We start from the raw sequence: 15,290 nt of genomic DNA, 5'->3' as shown, positions 1-15,290 counted from the left end.
CTCCTCCTCCTTCTCCTCCTTCCTCTCCTTCTCCTCCTCTTCCTCCTCTTCCTCCTCCTCCTCCTCCTTCTCCTTTTCCTCCTCCTCCTCAGTTGCTTCTGCATTTGTTTAAGAAAAAGCCATCTCCGGACTTGTTCGGGGCAGGGCCAGGTGCTGGGGCTGAGGCCCCAGGAAGAAGCCAGTGCAGCCTTCCCAGAAGAGGGAGCATTTGAAGCCCAGAGAAGTCAGTAGCTGGAGAAGCACTGGGAAGGGCAACCCCAGCAGGGGGCCAAACACGGGCCAAGTCCTGGAACAGGGTCGGGGACGGAGATATGGGCTGAGTTCTACCTGGGAGGTGCTACCTGGCCCATGGACTGTTAAGAGTATTTTTAAAACTTTGTCACCATATAAAAGCCAGGGAGAGTTGGATTTTTTTTCCGTGTCACTGAACTTGTTAGAAGATCTGAGCCCGCCCTTCTCTGGGGTGATGCTGGCTGGCAGAGGTGGTCCTTCACCCACTGGGCTGGTTTGCGCGGGCCCAGGAGACTTGGAGCTGCGATCTCCCAGTGGAAGCACAAGGGCTTTTTTCTGGCTGGTGGTTGGCCTCAAGGTAAAAGGAATGAGTAAGCAAAGGAGTGTGGGGTACTGGAGGGCAGGTGGGGGGCACTGTCCACAACGCTGGGCCCAAGGCCCTTATGAGAGGCCAGGGAGGGGGGCAGAGCCCCAGTCCTCACTGACCTGGCCTCCAGATTTAACTCAAGAAAGGACAGGCATCCTGGCTTCTATTTTTCCTTTTAAAAAAAAATAAATCACTCCTCCCTGTTCCAATCAAATCTCCACAATTCTGCCTGTTGGCGATCGTAAGCGCAGCTATGATCACTCCTAAATACTCATTTAGAAAAACAATCAAACCTTTCTATGCACTAAATATTTGCTTCTCAGTTTTAAAAAATCCCAAACACCTTTATCTTGGCAGTGAGCACTTCCACAGACCGCGCCTACTGCAGTAGCTGGGGCCAAAACAAATGCTTTCTTTCCCCCAAGGCCAAATGATTCCAGAATGTTTGCAAAGTGTCTCCTGCTCCTTAAAAATATAGTGAAATTTGCAAAACACAAACATTAAGGAATATTAAAAATGAAGGGGAAAAAAAAGCCAAAGAACTCACAATACGCACACACACACACACACACACACACACCATTCGCTCTGCATCTCACAACCATCTTCCTCTTCACCTTCCCTTCCAACCTTTCTTGCTAGGGCTTCTCTGTCTCTAGGGGTCTGTGAGCAGAAGCTGGGGCTCACTGATGACTCCCACCAAAGTGGACTTGCTGCACAACCCTGGCTGGCCTTGTGGTCAGCATCCATGACCACTCAGTAGGAAAATTAAGTGACCTGGAACAGATTTCTTTCAATGCTGAGGACTGAAACCAGGAAGAAGTTAATCCCATCTGACCCCCCAGCAGCTGTGAATCCTCAGACTGCGACCTACCATCACTGGCCTTGCTCCCTCCTGTACCCCGGGGCTCTGCCATCTTGGGGGCGTGTCCTCGGGATGACCGGAAGCAGCCATGCAAGGCCCTGTCGCTGCTTCCTGTTCCTGCCCTCCACGCCCACAGTGCCTTTCTGTTCCTCCTGGGCTTCCCTCTTTCCATCTCTGACCCCACAGAGCGGCCACCGTGGGCCCTAACCTTGCCCTCCTGGGTGCTGCTGGAGAGTGTGCCTCCCCTCAGGGAGGGGTGTAGGATGGGGGGAGACCCCTGCAGGAGCAGAAGATGGGTCCAGGGGGCTTTGCAGGAAGTGAACATAAGTTGGTGGGTTCAAGAAGGTGAATGGTCTGGTGTGTTAGGAGCCCCCAAAGAGCCCTGCTGGGGCCGTGTCCTGCCAGGCTCTGAGAGCAGTGGGCAGGGTGTGTCTGCGGGATCTCTGTGCCCTGCCTGGCACACAGGCTGCTGCGGGAGGGAGCTGGTCTATGGAACAGGGAGTGTCCAGGGCTCCAGGGAGCTCCCTTGGCCACATGGGTGGTGGAGGGTTCAGAGGTCACCGGAAGCTGGGCCGGGGCTGACTGAGGAAGGGGTACCTAGGGCCTTGGCTGGGAAGGGGTGGAAAGGGAAGGAGAGGGAAGATGGTGGATGTGGGGACAGGAGGGCAGCTGATAGGGGGCAGGAGACCCCAGATGGGCGGGCGTTAGGGGAGTCGTGAAGGGATGGGCCAGTGAGGGGGGCTGGGAGCGTGGGTGGGTGGGTGGAGGCTAGTGGATATGGAGCAGAAAGTGGCCAGTGTGCTCCTGGGCAACATGGTGGGGTACAGGAAGGCAGAGGGAGGGGCGGGGGAGGGGCTCAGGGTACGGGGGGGGGGCACAACTGCATCTGTCTGCGGATGGCAGCATATGCTGGAGGGTGCCTCTGTGCCCATGAGCTCAGGGTGCTGTGCGCTGCTAAGAGGGCGTGGAGCAGGTGGCTGGGGACTCGGTGGCTGGTGTGGGTGGAGGAAGGACCGCGGCACTGGCCACCTTCTCTCTTGCAGGACATCAGCTGCACATGGCGGATTCCTGGCCCCGGAGTTCAGCACAGGAGGTGCCAGAGCTGAGCCGCCAGTGCTGGGTCCTGGGGCACTGGGTGTGAGGAGACGCAGCCCGGCCCCCAGAGCTCCGGCAGACGGTGCCCCGGAGCCCGGCCTGTGTGTGGTGGACTCCACTGTCAGCCGAGGAGACACCAGGCCTGTCCTGCCACGCTGCTGGGTCTCGGGGTCCTGGATAAGAGGCCCAGAGGGCCTGAGGGTCGCACAGGACTGCGCAGAGGAACTTGGGGATGCAGCCTGGACCTCCTGCCGCTGTTGCACCGCAGCCCTGTGGGGTGCAGCCGGGATGTCAGGGAAGCCCCTGGACACTCACCACCAAATGCTGGGCACTCACAAGCCAGCCAGGGGGCTGAGAAGGTGTCCAGAAGGGCAGGGCCCTGTGGGGACAGGGAGGGGGGCTTCAGGAGGAGGCCACACGGTAGGCACGCGGCAGGGGCTCAATAAATGCTGGTTGGACTGTCTGCTTGCAGTGTATGGAGCTAGCTGCTCCTTGTGACCCCTCACCCTGTCACCCCCACGGTCCTGAAGGTGAGAGTCTGTGTGTGCTGAGGCCAGGGCCGCCTGGGCCTTGGGGCAGGCAGGATGGACATGGGCTGGCAGTGCTGCCCTGGATGCTAGAGGGTGGGCAAAGAGGGACCCCCAGGAGGACACTTCGCCCTGTGTCTAGGGCCACCTTTACACAAAATAGGACTGACTCCTATTATAAAAATGAGGGATAACAGAGATGAAGTAGCTCACCTAAGATAACAGAAATAGCAAATGGCAGAGCTGGGTTTGAACCAGAACCCTGACGCCAACTGCAGTTTCCCAAGAGGCTTCCTTCCCAGAAAAATTTCTAGAGCTTTCTACCAAGTAGAATTGTTCTTCTCCTTCACTCATCCATCCATCCATCCATCCATCCATCATCCATCTACCTACTGACCTACCCATCCATCATTTATCCATCCCCCTACCCATTCATCACCACCCCCCATCCATCCATCCTTCCACCCACCTACCCACACATCCATCCGTGCATCCAACCATCCATCCGTGCATCCGCCCACCCACCCGCCTTTCCAACCTCCATCCCTCCATCTTGCACCGTTGCTTTCCACTCTTCCTTGTGTTAGGCCTCTAGCCTTCATCCCTCCACACACACACCCTCCTTATTCAGCCATCCATCTGTACATCCATCCTTCCTGTGATGGGACTCATTGTGCTCCTCTGTGCCAAGTGCCATAGATGGGGGCAGAAGCACTCCATGAAAGACAGGGCCAGTGATGAGACAGAGGAGGATAGTTCTGTGTGCGGAGCGCCATGGTGCCTGCTCAAGGGCCAGCCTCCAATTCCTGGTTTTCTCCCACTGAAGACCTTGGGCACACTTGATCTCTGTGCCTTGGTTTTCTTATCTATGCAGTACAGATCATGCCTATGCCTTCCTTCGAAAGGCGAGGTGAAGGTTAAGCAGGCTGGCGTTGGGCGCGTAGAACAGGCTTCAGTAATGGCTGAGGGGGCTCCGGGGCTGGAGGAGCTGACAGGCAGCCCCTGCTGAGGGCAATGGTCGGGGGGGCTCCCTCGGGGAAATGACACAGAGGCCAAGGCATGCAGGCTATCAAGGGGCCAGACCAGCAAGAGCGCAGAGGGCACAGGAATTGCAGATAAATTGCAGAGAGAAGGAGGGCAGTGGGGACGGGCTGCAGGGGTGATGCCGTGGGCCAGGCGGGACCTGGGCCTGACCAGGGAGCTTGGGGCCCATCCCAGGGGGCAGCAGTGCCCCCAGAGATGTGCCCAGCTGTGCATGTTAGGAAGACACCAGGCTCCGGCACGGAGCAGATGTGAGAGGCTCCTCACTCTGTCCTGGCCACCCCAGAAACTAGAGGACAGAGATCGTTTTTTGGTGGTGGCCCTGAGGACCAGGTGGGCAGATTCTGATGCTAGATGTGGGGACAACCATCAGGGACTGGGGAGAACTGGCATGGCAGGAGGGGACAGCAGCTGTGACTCAGCTTAGGGGGTGAGTACAGGGCTGGGGAAGATGGAGATGTCAGAGGCCTTAAGGGGACAGCCGATGGATGTGTGTGCATTCCTTCATTCATGCATTAATTGGTCAAGTGAGTGGCGTGTGAATCACCTTTCATTAATTCAGTGGTACCTTAGACTGGGTCAGGGAGACTGTCCCAGTCATGCAGGCCTTGGACTTCAGGCCCTGAGCAGGAAGGAGCCGCAGGCTGGGCAGGGACATGGGGGTGGGGACCTGGCCCAGGGCTGCTGGGCATCTCAGAGTTCTTTACTGTCACCCAGCGTCCTTCTGAAGTTGGTAAGTGGCCCCAGGAGGTCCGGGAGATGACTTTAGCCAACACACAGGCAAAATTTTAATTTATTTTAATAGTTGTGTTTATGTCAATGTGTATTAGAAAAAAATGTATAAACAGGCACCTCAGTGAATTCACAGATGTTACTGCTTAGGATGAAAGCAAAATAGGCATTTCAGCTCAGAGAAAGAGTTGGCTTAAAGAAAAACATTAAATAAATACTCATGTGGGTATATGCAGTTATGGTTTGTGGGCTGCTCAAACCAGGACCACTGTCCTGAGGGAGGGCGGGTCCTGGGGTCCTGGGCTGCGGGGCCTTCTGTGTCCCCTGGGTGCGCTTGGGAAGGGGCTGTGTTCTGCTGCACAAGGTCGCCGGCCAGATAACCGGAAGTCCCTCGAGCAGGCTGGGCGAGAAACAGCTCTGATTGCCCAGTTACTGCAGGGGCATCTTCACGCTGCTGTGCCTGACTTGGGGAGGAGGGAGAGACCCCGGGGGTCACATGGGTGCAGAGGGGAAGCAAAGGTCCCTCCCTCTGGCCTGGCAAACAGCTCTGCCAGCTCCTTGTTCCTGCGCCTGGCAAGCATGGTCCTAGGTGTGCTCCTGTCCTCCCACCTGCTCATCCGGTCCTGCCCCTGTCCCGGGGCCACTCTGCACGGGCCTTCTCTTAGAACCCCTGTGAATCAGCTAGCTGTCCCTGGCCCAGCTGCACACCAGCCTCGCTGTGCCCTGGGCCCTGTGCATAAGGGTGCCCCAGGCTGACCTTGGCCAAGGGCGCCATTGGCCTCCCCTTACCCGGCCTGCCCCTGAGGCTGCTGGAGTACAGCAGGAGCCAGGGCCTCTGCTTGCAGTGGTGGCGTGGGCATGCTGGTCCCGGGCACTCCCACGCACAGCGGGGGCTCTGCACACGCACGGCACGGACTCCTGTGCTCGCGGTGCAGTGCGGAGGAACCTTGCAGCCCGGTCCTTTCCTAACTGAGGGCTAATGGGCCAGCCTGGGTCTCTCGTAAGTGACAAGGCTAACTTGCTGGCTGGGGGCGGTGACAAGCGGTCATTGCCACCATCCCCCCACACACACACACACACACCACACACGCATCTCCTGGGTAATGGAAACTTCAGCTTGATTCATGGGCATTGTCTGCGGCAGCCTGAGGACAAGGCCGGCCAGGGAGGCTCAGCCCCTGGGATGAGCTCCTGGGAGGGTGGGGGCGAGGACACCAGACAGCACCAGGCTACAGACAGACCAGCCTGGGTTCAAGGCCCGTGCCCACCGCAGACCTGCTGTGGTTCCTCCATTAGGAAGTAGTTACCCAGGGCCTGTCTTGTACCAGCAGCCACACTGGGAGTAGGATGGGCCATGGGACCAGGAACAGACCGCTATCACCAGCGTCTGCCACCTCGCAGCAGACAGAGGTCATGCTGTTAGCCCTACATAATAAGGATCTAATGGTGAGGAGAGCCAGGGGCAGAGGGCGCCCCTCTGATAAAGGGTCATTGTGTCCTCACTGAAGGCTGAGGCAGGAAGTGACAAGCTGACTTGCAGACAGGAGAGCAGCGTGCACAAACCCCCAGGTGGGGCCAGGCCCACGGGGCTGTGCGGCACAGTGGCAGGACAGCATGCTCGGAGCTTGGGGCATCCCAGGAGAGCTGCTGCTGTCCTGCGGGGGTGGGGGGATCCGAAGGCAGCCCTGGCCTCGTGGGCGACAGCGAGGACCATGTCCTTCACCTGGGGCTGGCAGTAGCTGCTCGCAGAAGGGGTCGGGCAGCAGACTTGAACGGCACTGCATTTGGGAGCTTTCTTCAGACCACGTGGTGGAAGGACTTGCACAGAGGGCGTGGGGGAGGCTGGGCAGCAGGGGGAGCTGCCGTGGTCCTGGTGGGGGATGCCGGTGGCTCAGGCTTCAGGGTACTGGGGAGCCAGAAGCTTCTGAGAAGACGGATCTGTGGCTGCAGGAGATGATGGCAGGCAGAAAAGGAGCCTGTGCCAGGCCGGGCTCTGGCGCTGGGTGGGCCGGGGACACAGCAGGGCACAAGGGTCCGTGGAGGGGGAGCTCATGGTGCCTACAAGTCAGCACAGTATGAAAAATGTCTCTGCCCACCCCAGACACAGCGACATGCAGGAGGGAGCCATGGCTGTGGGTGCGGGGCCTGAGCTGTTCCTGGGCAGGGTCCAATGGCAGAGAGCTGGGTGCAGTCACCCAGGCTGGGCCGTGGCAAGGCTGCAGGGAGCAGCCGTCAGCCCCGGGGAAAAGCCACACCCCTCTACCTGGGATTCACTGTGGGCCATGTTTCATTTAGGCTCGACACTGTCAGCCCTCACCCTACAGGACGCAAGGGCTCAGCTGGTGTTCCGAGTGGCTGTAGGGACACAGGGGAGTAAGGGCCATGGGACAGGCTTTGTGGCCAGAGGCCCAGCAGTTGGAGCCAGGGGCACCCACCTCCTTGCTTACTCCTGGGAACTTTTGGGCTGTGTGGGGACAGGGCACAGACGGGGGGTAGGGGAGGGTTAAGGGGTGCAGGCAGGTAGGGGAGGGGCTGGGCGGCAGGTGGGGGGAGGAGTGGGGCAGTGGTTAGGGGAGGCGCATCAGTGAGCAGGAGGAGGGTGGGCTGAACCTTAGCTAGTGGGAAGGCGGCTCTAAGACCCCCTTCCTTTTATGGGCCAGTTGGCTGCATCTGGAAATTTCTAGAAGATGGAAAGTGGGAGGGGGAACTACCTTGCTTGGGGACGGGCCCAGCCTTTTCACATCTGGGCCGAGTCCCGGTGCAGTGAGGGTACCGGGGAGACCGGGAGTGTGTATCCTTCACCACCCGACCCCAGAGGGCTGCAGTCCAGGGTGGAGGGATGCCCGCCGAGCAGACAAGCTGAGGCCAGCGTGAGGCTACTCGCCAAGGTCACACAGCCAGGAAGTTGCTCCTGGGCATGCCGGCCCAGGACCTTGGCACACCCCCACCCCCACACTGCAGCTACGGACTCAGTGTCATCCCAGGCACCTTCCTCGGTGGGCCCGCTGGGCACCTACAGCGGCTCAGGGGTTCCTGTGTGTTCCTTCCTAGTGCCTTGGTTGTCACTGTCACAAAATAAGACTGCACAGGGCTGTGAGCGGGGCAGTTCCCAGGAGAGGCAGGAAGGTCAGAAATGCTGACCCGGACAGCAGAGGGGCTCGCAGACCCTGGACTCACCCACACCACAGGGAGACGATCCCCGGGCCCTTGGGGACACAGCACATGGGCTGAAGCCCAGCGCTGCTCGCCATCCCCGGCCCCACCCTGGCTTGCTCAGCTGGCTGAATGAGTCCCAGGGCCTGGACAGAGCTCTGGGGGCCCAACCGGCCTGAAGCACTGTCCCCTCCCTGTCCTGCCCCTCTGAGCCCATTCCCTGCCTCTGCTCCAGCCCCAAGAAGCTGGGGAGCTGAATTCCAGTGTGAACCCAGATGGGACAGGAAGGCAATTATCTTTCAGGTTTAAACGTGGCCTAGATGCAGAGGCCCTGTGGACTGAGCCTCTGGGCTGTGGACCCCTCCACTCCCCAGGGGAGCCTGGAGCCACAGGCATCTATTATCTCTGCCCTGGGACAGGCAGGAAGCGAAGCCCAAGGAGGGGCTGCTTGCAGGGTGGGACCTTCCGGGCTGGGTCCCTCCCACTGCAGGACAGAAGGCCGCATGGCCCGGTGCTCCGGGAGCCCTGCCTACTCTTCCTGAGTCTCTGTCAGCCAGGGCTGAGTCCACAGGTCCAACAGCTGCAGCCTGGGGGACCACAGATTGGGGGTGGGATGCACAGATTGGGGGCTGCAATGGGAGGAACCCCGCTGTTCCTCACAACAGCTGAAGATGGAGGCTACTACCTCTAAGACCCAAGGATCATCCCTGGAGGATCTGTCTCTCTCCAGAAGGGGCTGGACAGGGACACCTCCTCTGTCCTTTCTCCTCCTAGGAGATGGCTAGAAGGACACAGCCCCATGCACGGGAGCCCTGGGTGGTGGTTGGAAGCAGAGCCAGGGTGGTGTCCCCAGGGGAAGGAGCCGGGATGGAGGCTGCCCCATGGTAGGCCTCTGGATGGCTGGCACTTGGCTGTGTGTTTGCTTACACTGAGTGAGAAGCCACATGTTACATTACTAGTAGAAAACCTGGGCACCTGGCTTCTCAGAAACCCTTGAACACATGGCTCTGCGCGTGGCAGGTGCTCTGGCTGCCCCAGTGCCTTGGGATTGCAGGTCTGGGCCCCAAGCAATGGGGGTCCTGCAGGGTTGAGGGGAACTGAGGGCCCGACACCCTTCATCTCCATCTCCGGGGTTCCCAGGGCGCTTCCAGCTCCAGGCGGCAGAGCGCCACAGGAGCCCTCAGTCTCCTCAGGAGCTCGGAGGGCTGTGCACAGGGGCGGGCTTCCCCAGACAGCCTGTTCTCTCGCCATAGTATCTGTGGCATGTGAAGAGCCCTCTGACCTGCTGCCCGAGGCCAGAAACCCCACTGCCCAGCTGCACTCTGACTGGGCTCCAGGGCTACCTCATCCAGAAGCCAAGGGCCACCCACACTGCCCTGAAGGAAGCAGGGGTGAGGGGCGCAGGAGGGAGAAATCAGGTCTCCTGAGGGATGGTACCCCAGCACCCACACCCAGGAGCAAAGACCCACAGGATTGTCACACACACACACACACACACACACGCCCTGTCTCAGCTACCTGATGATTGTCTTACAATCTCGCACAGGAACAGCCTCCAAAGCTGTGCATCCTTAGAAAGTCACACACCCTCTCTGGGCCTCAGCCCCGCTGTGTAACAGGAGGGTAAGAGCAGAACCTACCCCACAGGCCTCTCATGGGTACGCCGGGCTCCGATGGCGTGTCTACCGGGCACGGTGGGATTTACTGAGCAGGCCAGGTCAGGGTCACGGCACCCTCTGCAGGAGGAGGAGGGAGCTCAGAGCCCGCACTGCTCATCCGGTTTCAAATGGACTCGTTGGGTCTGACCCCAAATCCAGCGTACCACATTCTATTCTGAATAACATCTTTTATTGATTTTGCAAGAGAAAAAAAATAGAAATTTATTTTAGAGTTAATGCCTGTACAGCTTTTTCTTCCCTCCTAAATTGCATGGTACGGACAATTATTATAAACGCCAACCGTGGGCCGTGGGGACAGCTCGGGCTGTGTTTGCAGGGGCTCCCGATAAATCTGTTACCCTCGCCCCAGGCGGCGGGGGTGGGGGTGGGGGGCTCCCTTTGAAGCCCGGACACTGGTTTTGGTGCTAAGAACTGGTTTGCTCAGCTCCTGACTCCCCAGGCGGAAGCTCTCCCGGGAGCCCCGAGGTCCGGGGAGCCTGGCACAGCTGGGCACAGAGGAGCCGGAGCAAGGGGCGCCTGGAAACTACAGCAGAGCTGGAGCTGCTGGGGAGGAGCCACTGCCTCCCTCGCACCAGCCCCGCGCGCCCAATGAAGAGCGCATTTGCATAGCTGCGCTGCGAAGCTCAGGAAGCATGCGCGGCTCGGGTGGTTGCGTAGGAACGCGCGGAGTACAGCGCTGTGCGGCGGGCTGGGAGCCAGAAAACAGCGGATTAATATTGGGAACGAGAAATTACCCACCACTGGGAAACCAATTAGGTCCCTGATCCGAGCTTGTTACAGAGATGGAAATAGATGTGCTCCGGGCCGCCCGGCCGGCCGGGGTGCAAGGCACATTTCCAATCCACTGGGAAGCGGCTAGGGAGGGGGCAAAGAGGCCCTCAGGCTGGCTCCAAGGGTCCCTAGAGGAGGGACAGGGAGAGGGTGAGGACAGCGCCCTTCAGATCCCCGGTGTGGCCCTCCTCTAGTTGTCCTCCACCTCCTGGGCCTGCGTCTGTCCCTTCCTGTCTCCAGCAGGACATGGCGCTGGCTGACCCTGTCCCAGGCTTGGTGAGCGGTCATTTCCCCAGGGCCTCGCTCCCCGAGGACCCTGAGGACAGGGCGCTGCCTCGCCCCGCCCCGTCTGAGCCCCGCAGCTCCCGGGGCTGCTGTCCCCCAGTCACGCAGGTGCCCCGTCTCTTCACGCTGTGATGCTCTTCCGGTCCTGGGTCCTATGCCAATGACACTGATGACGAGGCTGGCTCTCCTGCCCTCAGCACCGCCACCGCCTCGACGTCTCCTTCTCACTTATGCAGGTTTTGGGGCGCAAGGCTGTCAAGGCAGAGGACAGAGGGAGCAGGGTGAGCCAGCCCCACGTCTGCAGGGAAATCCCACCGCCTGGACTGTGATTTGCACCCTGGGGTCACCACCTGCAGCCCCCCACCCCCACCCCAAGCCCCAGGCACCTGGCGTGCTGGCCCTGTCCCAGGCCTGGAGTGGACTCTGACGTGTGACCCCAGGCCTTGCTCGCTTGGCCCGGCACACACCTGGCCTCCTGTAGGGCCCGAAGTTCATCTCCCCGGGACGTGCTCCCCATGGTGCAGGGCAGGGCCCCAGGCACAGCATGACTGCCCCTGACCTTTCCTCCAGGGAAGCAGGTCCCAGCCTCAGCAGTTGCCCGGTGGAGGAAGGGCCCAGGCGGGCGGGGTCAGAGTGCTGTGCAGGGACACCAGCCCCTCTGTCCATTCCAAAGTCCCGGCTGGGGCTGGGGGCCCACCTGGATCTGCCGTGCTTGGTTTCCTCTTGGAGTTGGTGATGACCTGGTTTTCATTCATCATCTGGACGTCCTGGTCCTCCGCCTGATTACTGCAGGAGGAGCAGGAGATTGATCCGGCTCCGGGCCTAGAGTCCCGGCCATCTGTTCTCGTTAGCGCTGCTGGGGACATACCTGATAGCCGTACGTTTCTCCTGATGACACACATCCATGTCCTCCGTGAAAAGGATGGTGTGGTAGGGCACTGTGGGCTCACAGGTGGGCAGGATGCCCCCTGCCAGGTGTGTCACCATGGCCAGGATCCCGTTGTACACGAGCAAGTCGTCCACCAGGAGCTGGGCAGACAGAGGAGGCGCTCAGGGAGCCTGCGGATCCCACGCAGAGCCTTGGGGGTCAGCGCTCGGGGCCCAGGGTTCTCCTCTGGGACAGAGCTGGCAGGTGTCACTATGTGCCAACGTGCACGGTGACCCTCAGCTAGGGCAGGCCTGCGCCCAGGCCACAGACGTGGAAGCTGGGACTCAAGGGCCTTGCATTGTTGAAGACAGGAGTCCAAGAGGCAGAGCTGTGAGGCAAACTTGGTCTCTGACCCCAGGGTCCCTGCTATCTTTCCCAGTCCCTCCCCAAGCCAGTGTGACTCCACGGGGAACCTTGAGGACAGCCGCCTCCTGTGTTTCCAGAGTGACAAGGAGCCGATGGCTCTGGATTCACAGCGGGGTGGGGATCTGTACACTAGGCGCTGTGTCTAAGGTTGCAGCAGAGGGAAGTAAATCAAACTGCGACACATGATAATTGCCAGCAGCCTAATTACCAGCGATCATAATTATTTCCCAAGCCCAGCTAATAAGTACTTACGCCAAACTCCTTCACCCCTCGATGGGGCGTTTTCGCATAATTCCACAGCTTGATCATTGACACGGTGGTGGGTAGATCGAAAATCACATAAACCCGATTCACCTGATAGAAAGTGGGGCTAATTAAAATGTGCAGGTTTGCAAATAGGCGCTTGGTGGGGCGGGGCGGGGCGGGGCGGGGCCGGGCAGGGGCTGGGCCCAGGTGCCCTGGGGGTAGCGCTGCCCACGCAGGGCCGGCCTGAGTCCCGCAGCCTTCCACCTCCTCCAGCCCATCTCCAGTCTGGTCACGTGTGGCTGCGTTTGCAACAAACCGCTGAGCTGGCTCTTGGAGGGTCTGATTCCTTGGGTCACTGTGGCCCTCATTTACACAGCGATGCAGACCGGGGAATAGTCCTCGACCTTCCCCTCGCTCCAGGGCAGGCCCAGAAATAGAGCGATGCTCCACAGCTGGCCAGCTGAAGGGACGGTGCTCAACTCCAGTCAGGCGCCCCCCGCTCAGCAGTCTGCATGGCCTGACCCCTGCTTGTCCTTTCTCGGAAGCATAAATGAAAAGTAAAGCAAAGAGGCGCCTCCGGGTAACTGTCAGTGCCTGGCTTTGAACCTCTGCAGGAAGAGCCTGCCCTGGGAACAGACCCAGCTGCAGAAGGAGCCCAAAGAGGCTCCTCCTCCTCGTCCCACCCCTTGCAAGACCAAATAAAGAAATAAGCATTCGGGTGGGTTCCCAGCTGCAGCTGGGGACATCAGCCTCTGGCTGGGGCAGGAAGGACGTGTGGTCAGGGCCGGGGCCTCCTCCTCCCGGGAATCAAGCCGATGTGAATGTGGGAATCTGGCTGGGACTGAGAGGCCAGGGTGGGGCAGCACCTCAGGCCTTCCTGGGAAAGCTGGCAGCAGGGCCTGAACCACAGCCGGGTTGAGGCCCAAATGGGCTCCAACTTCCCCTCTGCAGGCAGGGCTGGGGTTAAGGGCCCACCCCAGCACAGGGGACACTGGGGCACACTCTACAGCCCTATCTGAGGGTGGCCTTTGACCAACATGGGTCATCCAACTGCTGCCGCTGCCCCTCTCTATGAGGGTTTTCAGAGGAAAATGCCCCACATCTCCTGTCACTTAAGCAGGAGGGGGCAGGTGTGCCACAGCCTCTGTGCACCTGGGAACAGGCACCTGGCCCCAGGATGCGAGGCGAGGGACGGGTGCTAACTGACCCATCCTCTCCGTCAGGAGCCCGGCCCGGGCTGGAGGTGAAGCCTGGTTCAAGGCTCACCATGAGGCTTTGGAGCAAAGGACAAGCAGGACCACTGCGGGCTCTGACAGCAGTGAGAAGGGCCGACAGGGCAGACCTGGGGTCAGAGACGGCGGAAGCCACACCGTGGGCAGATGGGCAGGAAGCAAGGAGGCGCAGGAGTGGGGAGGAGACGGCAGAGAACTGAGGCGGACGGGAGCCAGCAGGTGACGACAGCGGGCCGGCGGGTGCCTGTGCCCTCAGGCCTGCTCCCCTGGGCTACAGGTGTCCCCGCGACCCCCAGCACTCCTTTCTAGCAGCCCAATGCTGGTTACAGACATGCCAGCAGAGCAGCCTGACCTGTCCCAGAAGAGAGCCAGATGTGCCACTGACCCAGGGACTGAGCGTCCCCCACCACCCCTGGCCATGAGCTGAGGCTGCTGCCCTGGGAACCCACCAGGCCTGGCAGGATGGGGGCCAGCCACATGTGCCTGCCATCGCTGGTGTCGTTCACCTCGTCGATGAGCTTGTCAGGGGTCCTCACGTCCCCGCTGACTCCCTCCAGCGCGTTCACGCTGTCAGGGAAGGCAGCGATATCTGCAAAGGCGGCTAAGTGGCCACAACCTGAAGCCACGCGATGGGCAAGACACGCTGCCTGGGGTGGGGGTGGGGGCTGCTTGGTCAGCAGCTGCTGCTCGAAGCTAAATCAGGCCCACTGGGGCGCAGTACAGGAGGGGCTGGGGCTCCTGGAACTGCAGCAGGAACCCGGGCCAGCGCTGTGGCCTATCCTCTCCACAGGGACTGGGGCTGGCTGGGCCTCGCCTTGGTGTGTGACGAGGCCACCACAGGTCGGGTGGCGGGAAGGGCAGCCTGTCCTACTCAGCAAGTGGTGCCGCTGTGACTGCAGAACCTGGATCCAGCCTGGCTCAGCCATTACGACCCTGGGAATCTGGGGACGGCAGGGGACTCGTCTTATCTGTAAACTGGGTGCAAAAACGTCTGTGTCCAGAATGGATACGCGGCTGGGCATGGTGGGGCATGCCTGTAATCCCAGCACTGGGAGGCTGAGGCAGGAGGATCACTGGGAGTCTCCGCCGGCCTAGGCCACACAGTGAGTTGGAGGTTGTCCTGGACTAGAGTGAGACTGTCTCAAAAAGACGCAAAACCAAGCCAGAATGGATACATGAATGGCAGAAGGCAGGCTGCGAGGCCCTCGCGGCAAGGTTGCCCATGCCTTACACACGCCTCCAAGCAACCACCACAGATGACATGAGGGCGCCTGACACGGTGGCTCACACCTGCGGTCGCGCTACTCGGGGAGGCTGGGGCAGGAGGATTGAGCACAGCCTGGGCAGCCTAGTGACCTAAGGAGACCCTCTCCCAGACACAGAAATGGGGCTGGGATGGGCTCAGGGCTCGGGTACAATCCCCAGTACAAAATAAAGTCAGGGCCACCTGATCCAGCTGGCTGGGTGGGGTCAAGGGCTCTGGCAGAAGGGAGAGATGGACCAGGGGCCTGGCTTTGGCTTTGCCGTGCCCCTGCGCATCCCAGCCTGCGGTGGCTTAGAACACCAAGGGCCCTGCCAGGTTACATAGAAGAGAGGCTGGATGGCTCGGTGGTCAGGCCCCGGCTCTGCAGCCAGCCTGGCTGTGCAGCATTGGGCGGGGCGGGCAGCTTCTCTGGGCCCCAGCTGTTCCTTTGGAAGGTAGGGACCCCAACCTCCTTCTTTCCTCCACGCTGGCAAATGAGGCCCTGTGAATGGCACAGTGCCCGGCAGTG

General features: G+C 60.3%; 2 protein-coding genes across 8 annotated transcripts in view; one reads left to right on the top strand and one right to left on the bottom strand.

Annotated features, from left to right (window-relative positions):
* Gsg1l (GSG1 like) overlaps positions 1-2,632 on the top strand; it is a 220,740-nt gene extending 218,108 nt beyond the window's left edge. For all 3 annotated transcript variants that reach the window (XM_023709471.1, XM_023709475.1, XM_004622901.2), the window contains one exon: positions 2,507-2,632. In XM_023709471.1, the coding sequence (XP_023565239.1) occupies positions 2,507-2,604 (98 nt within the window). In that variant the 3' untranslated portion in view covers positions 2,605-2,632. The remainder of the gene's footprint in view (positions 1-2,506) is intronic.
* A 7,216-nt stretch (positions 2,633-9,848) lies between these two features.
* Positions 9,849-15,290, bottom strand: part of Kiaa0556 (KIAA0556 ortholog) — a 202,895-nt gene continuing 197,453 nt past the window's right edge. For all 5 annotated transcript variants that reach the window (XM_023716694.1, XM_023716739.1, XM_023716824.1 and 2 more), the window contains 5 exons: positions 13,968-14,107; positions 12,293-12,394; positions 11,615-11,775; positions 11,444-11,532; positions 9,849-10,998 (listed from right to left, as the gene is read on the bottom strand). In XM_023716694.1, coding sequence (XP_023572462.1) covers positions 10,940-10,998; positions 11,444-11,532; positions 11,615-11,775; positions 12,293-12,394; positions 13,968-14,107 — 551 coding nt within the window. In that variant the 3' untranslated portion in view covers positions 9,849-10,939. The remainder of the gene's footprint in view (positions 10,999-11,443; positions 11,533-11,614; positions 11,776-12,292; positions 12,395-13,967; positions 14,108-15,290) is intronic.

Source organism: Octodon degus, unplaced genomic scaffold (assembly GCF_000260255.1).
Source record: "Octodon degus isolate 3935 unplaced genomic scaffold, OctDeg1.0 scaffold00001, whole genome shotgun sequence".
Lineage (NCBI taxonomy): Eukaryota > Metazoa > Chordata > Mammalia > Rodentia > Octodontidae > Octodon > Octodon degus.
This window is presented reverse-complemented; position numbering and strand designations above follow the sequence as displayed.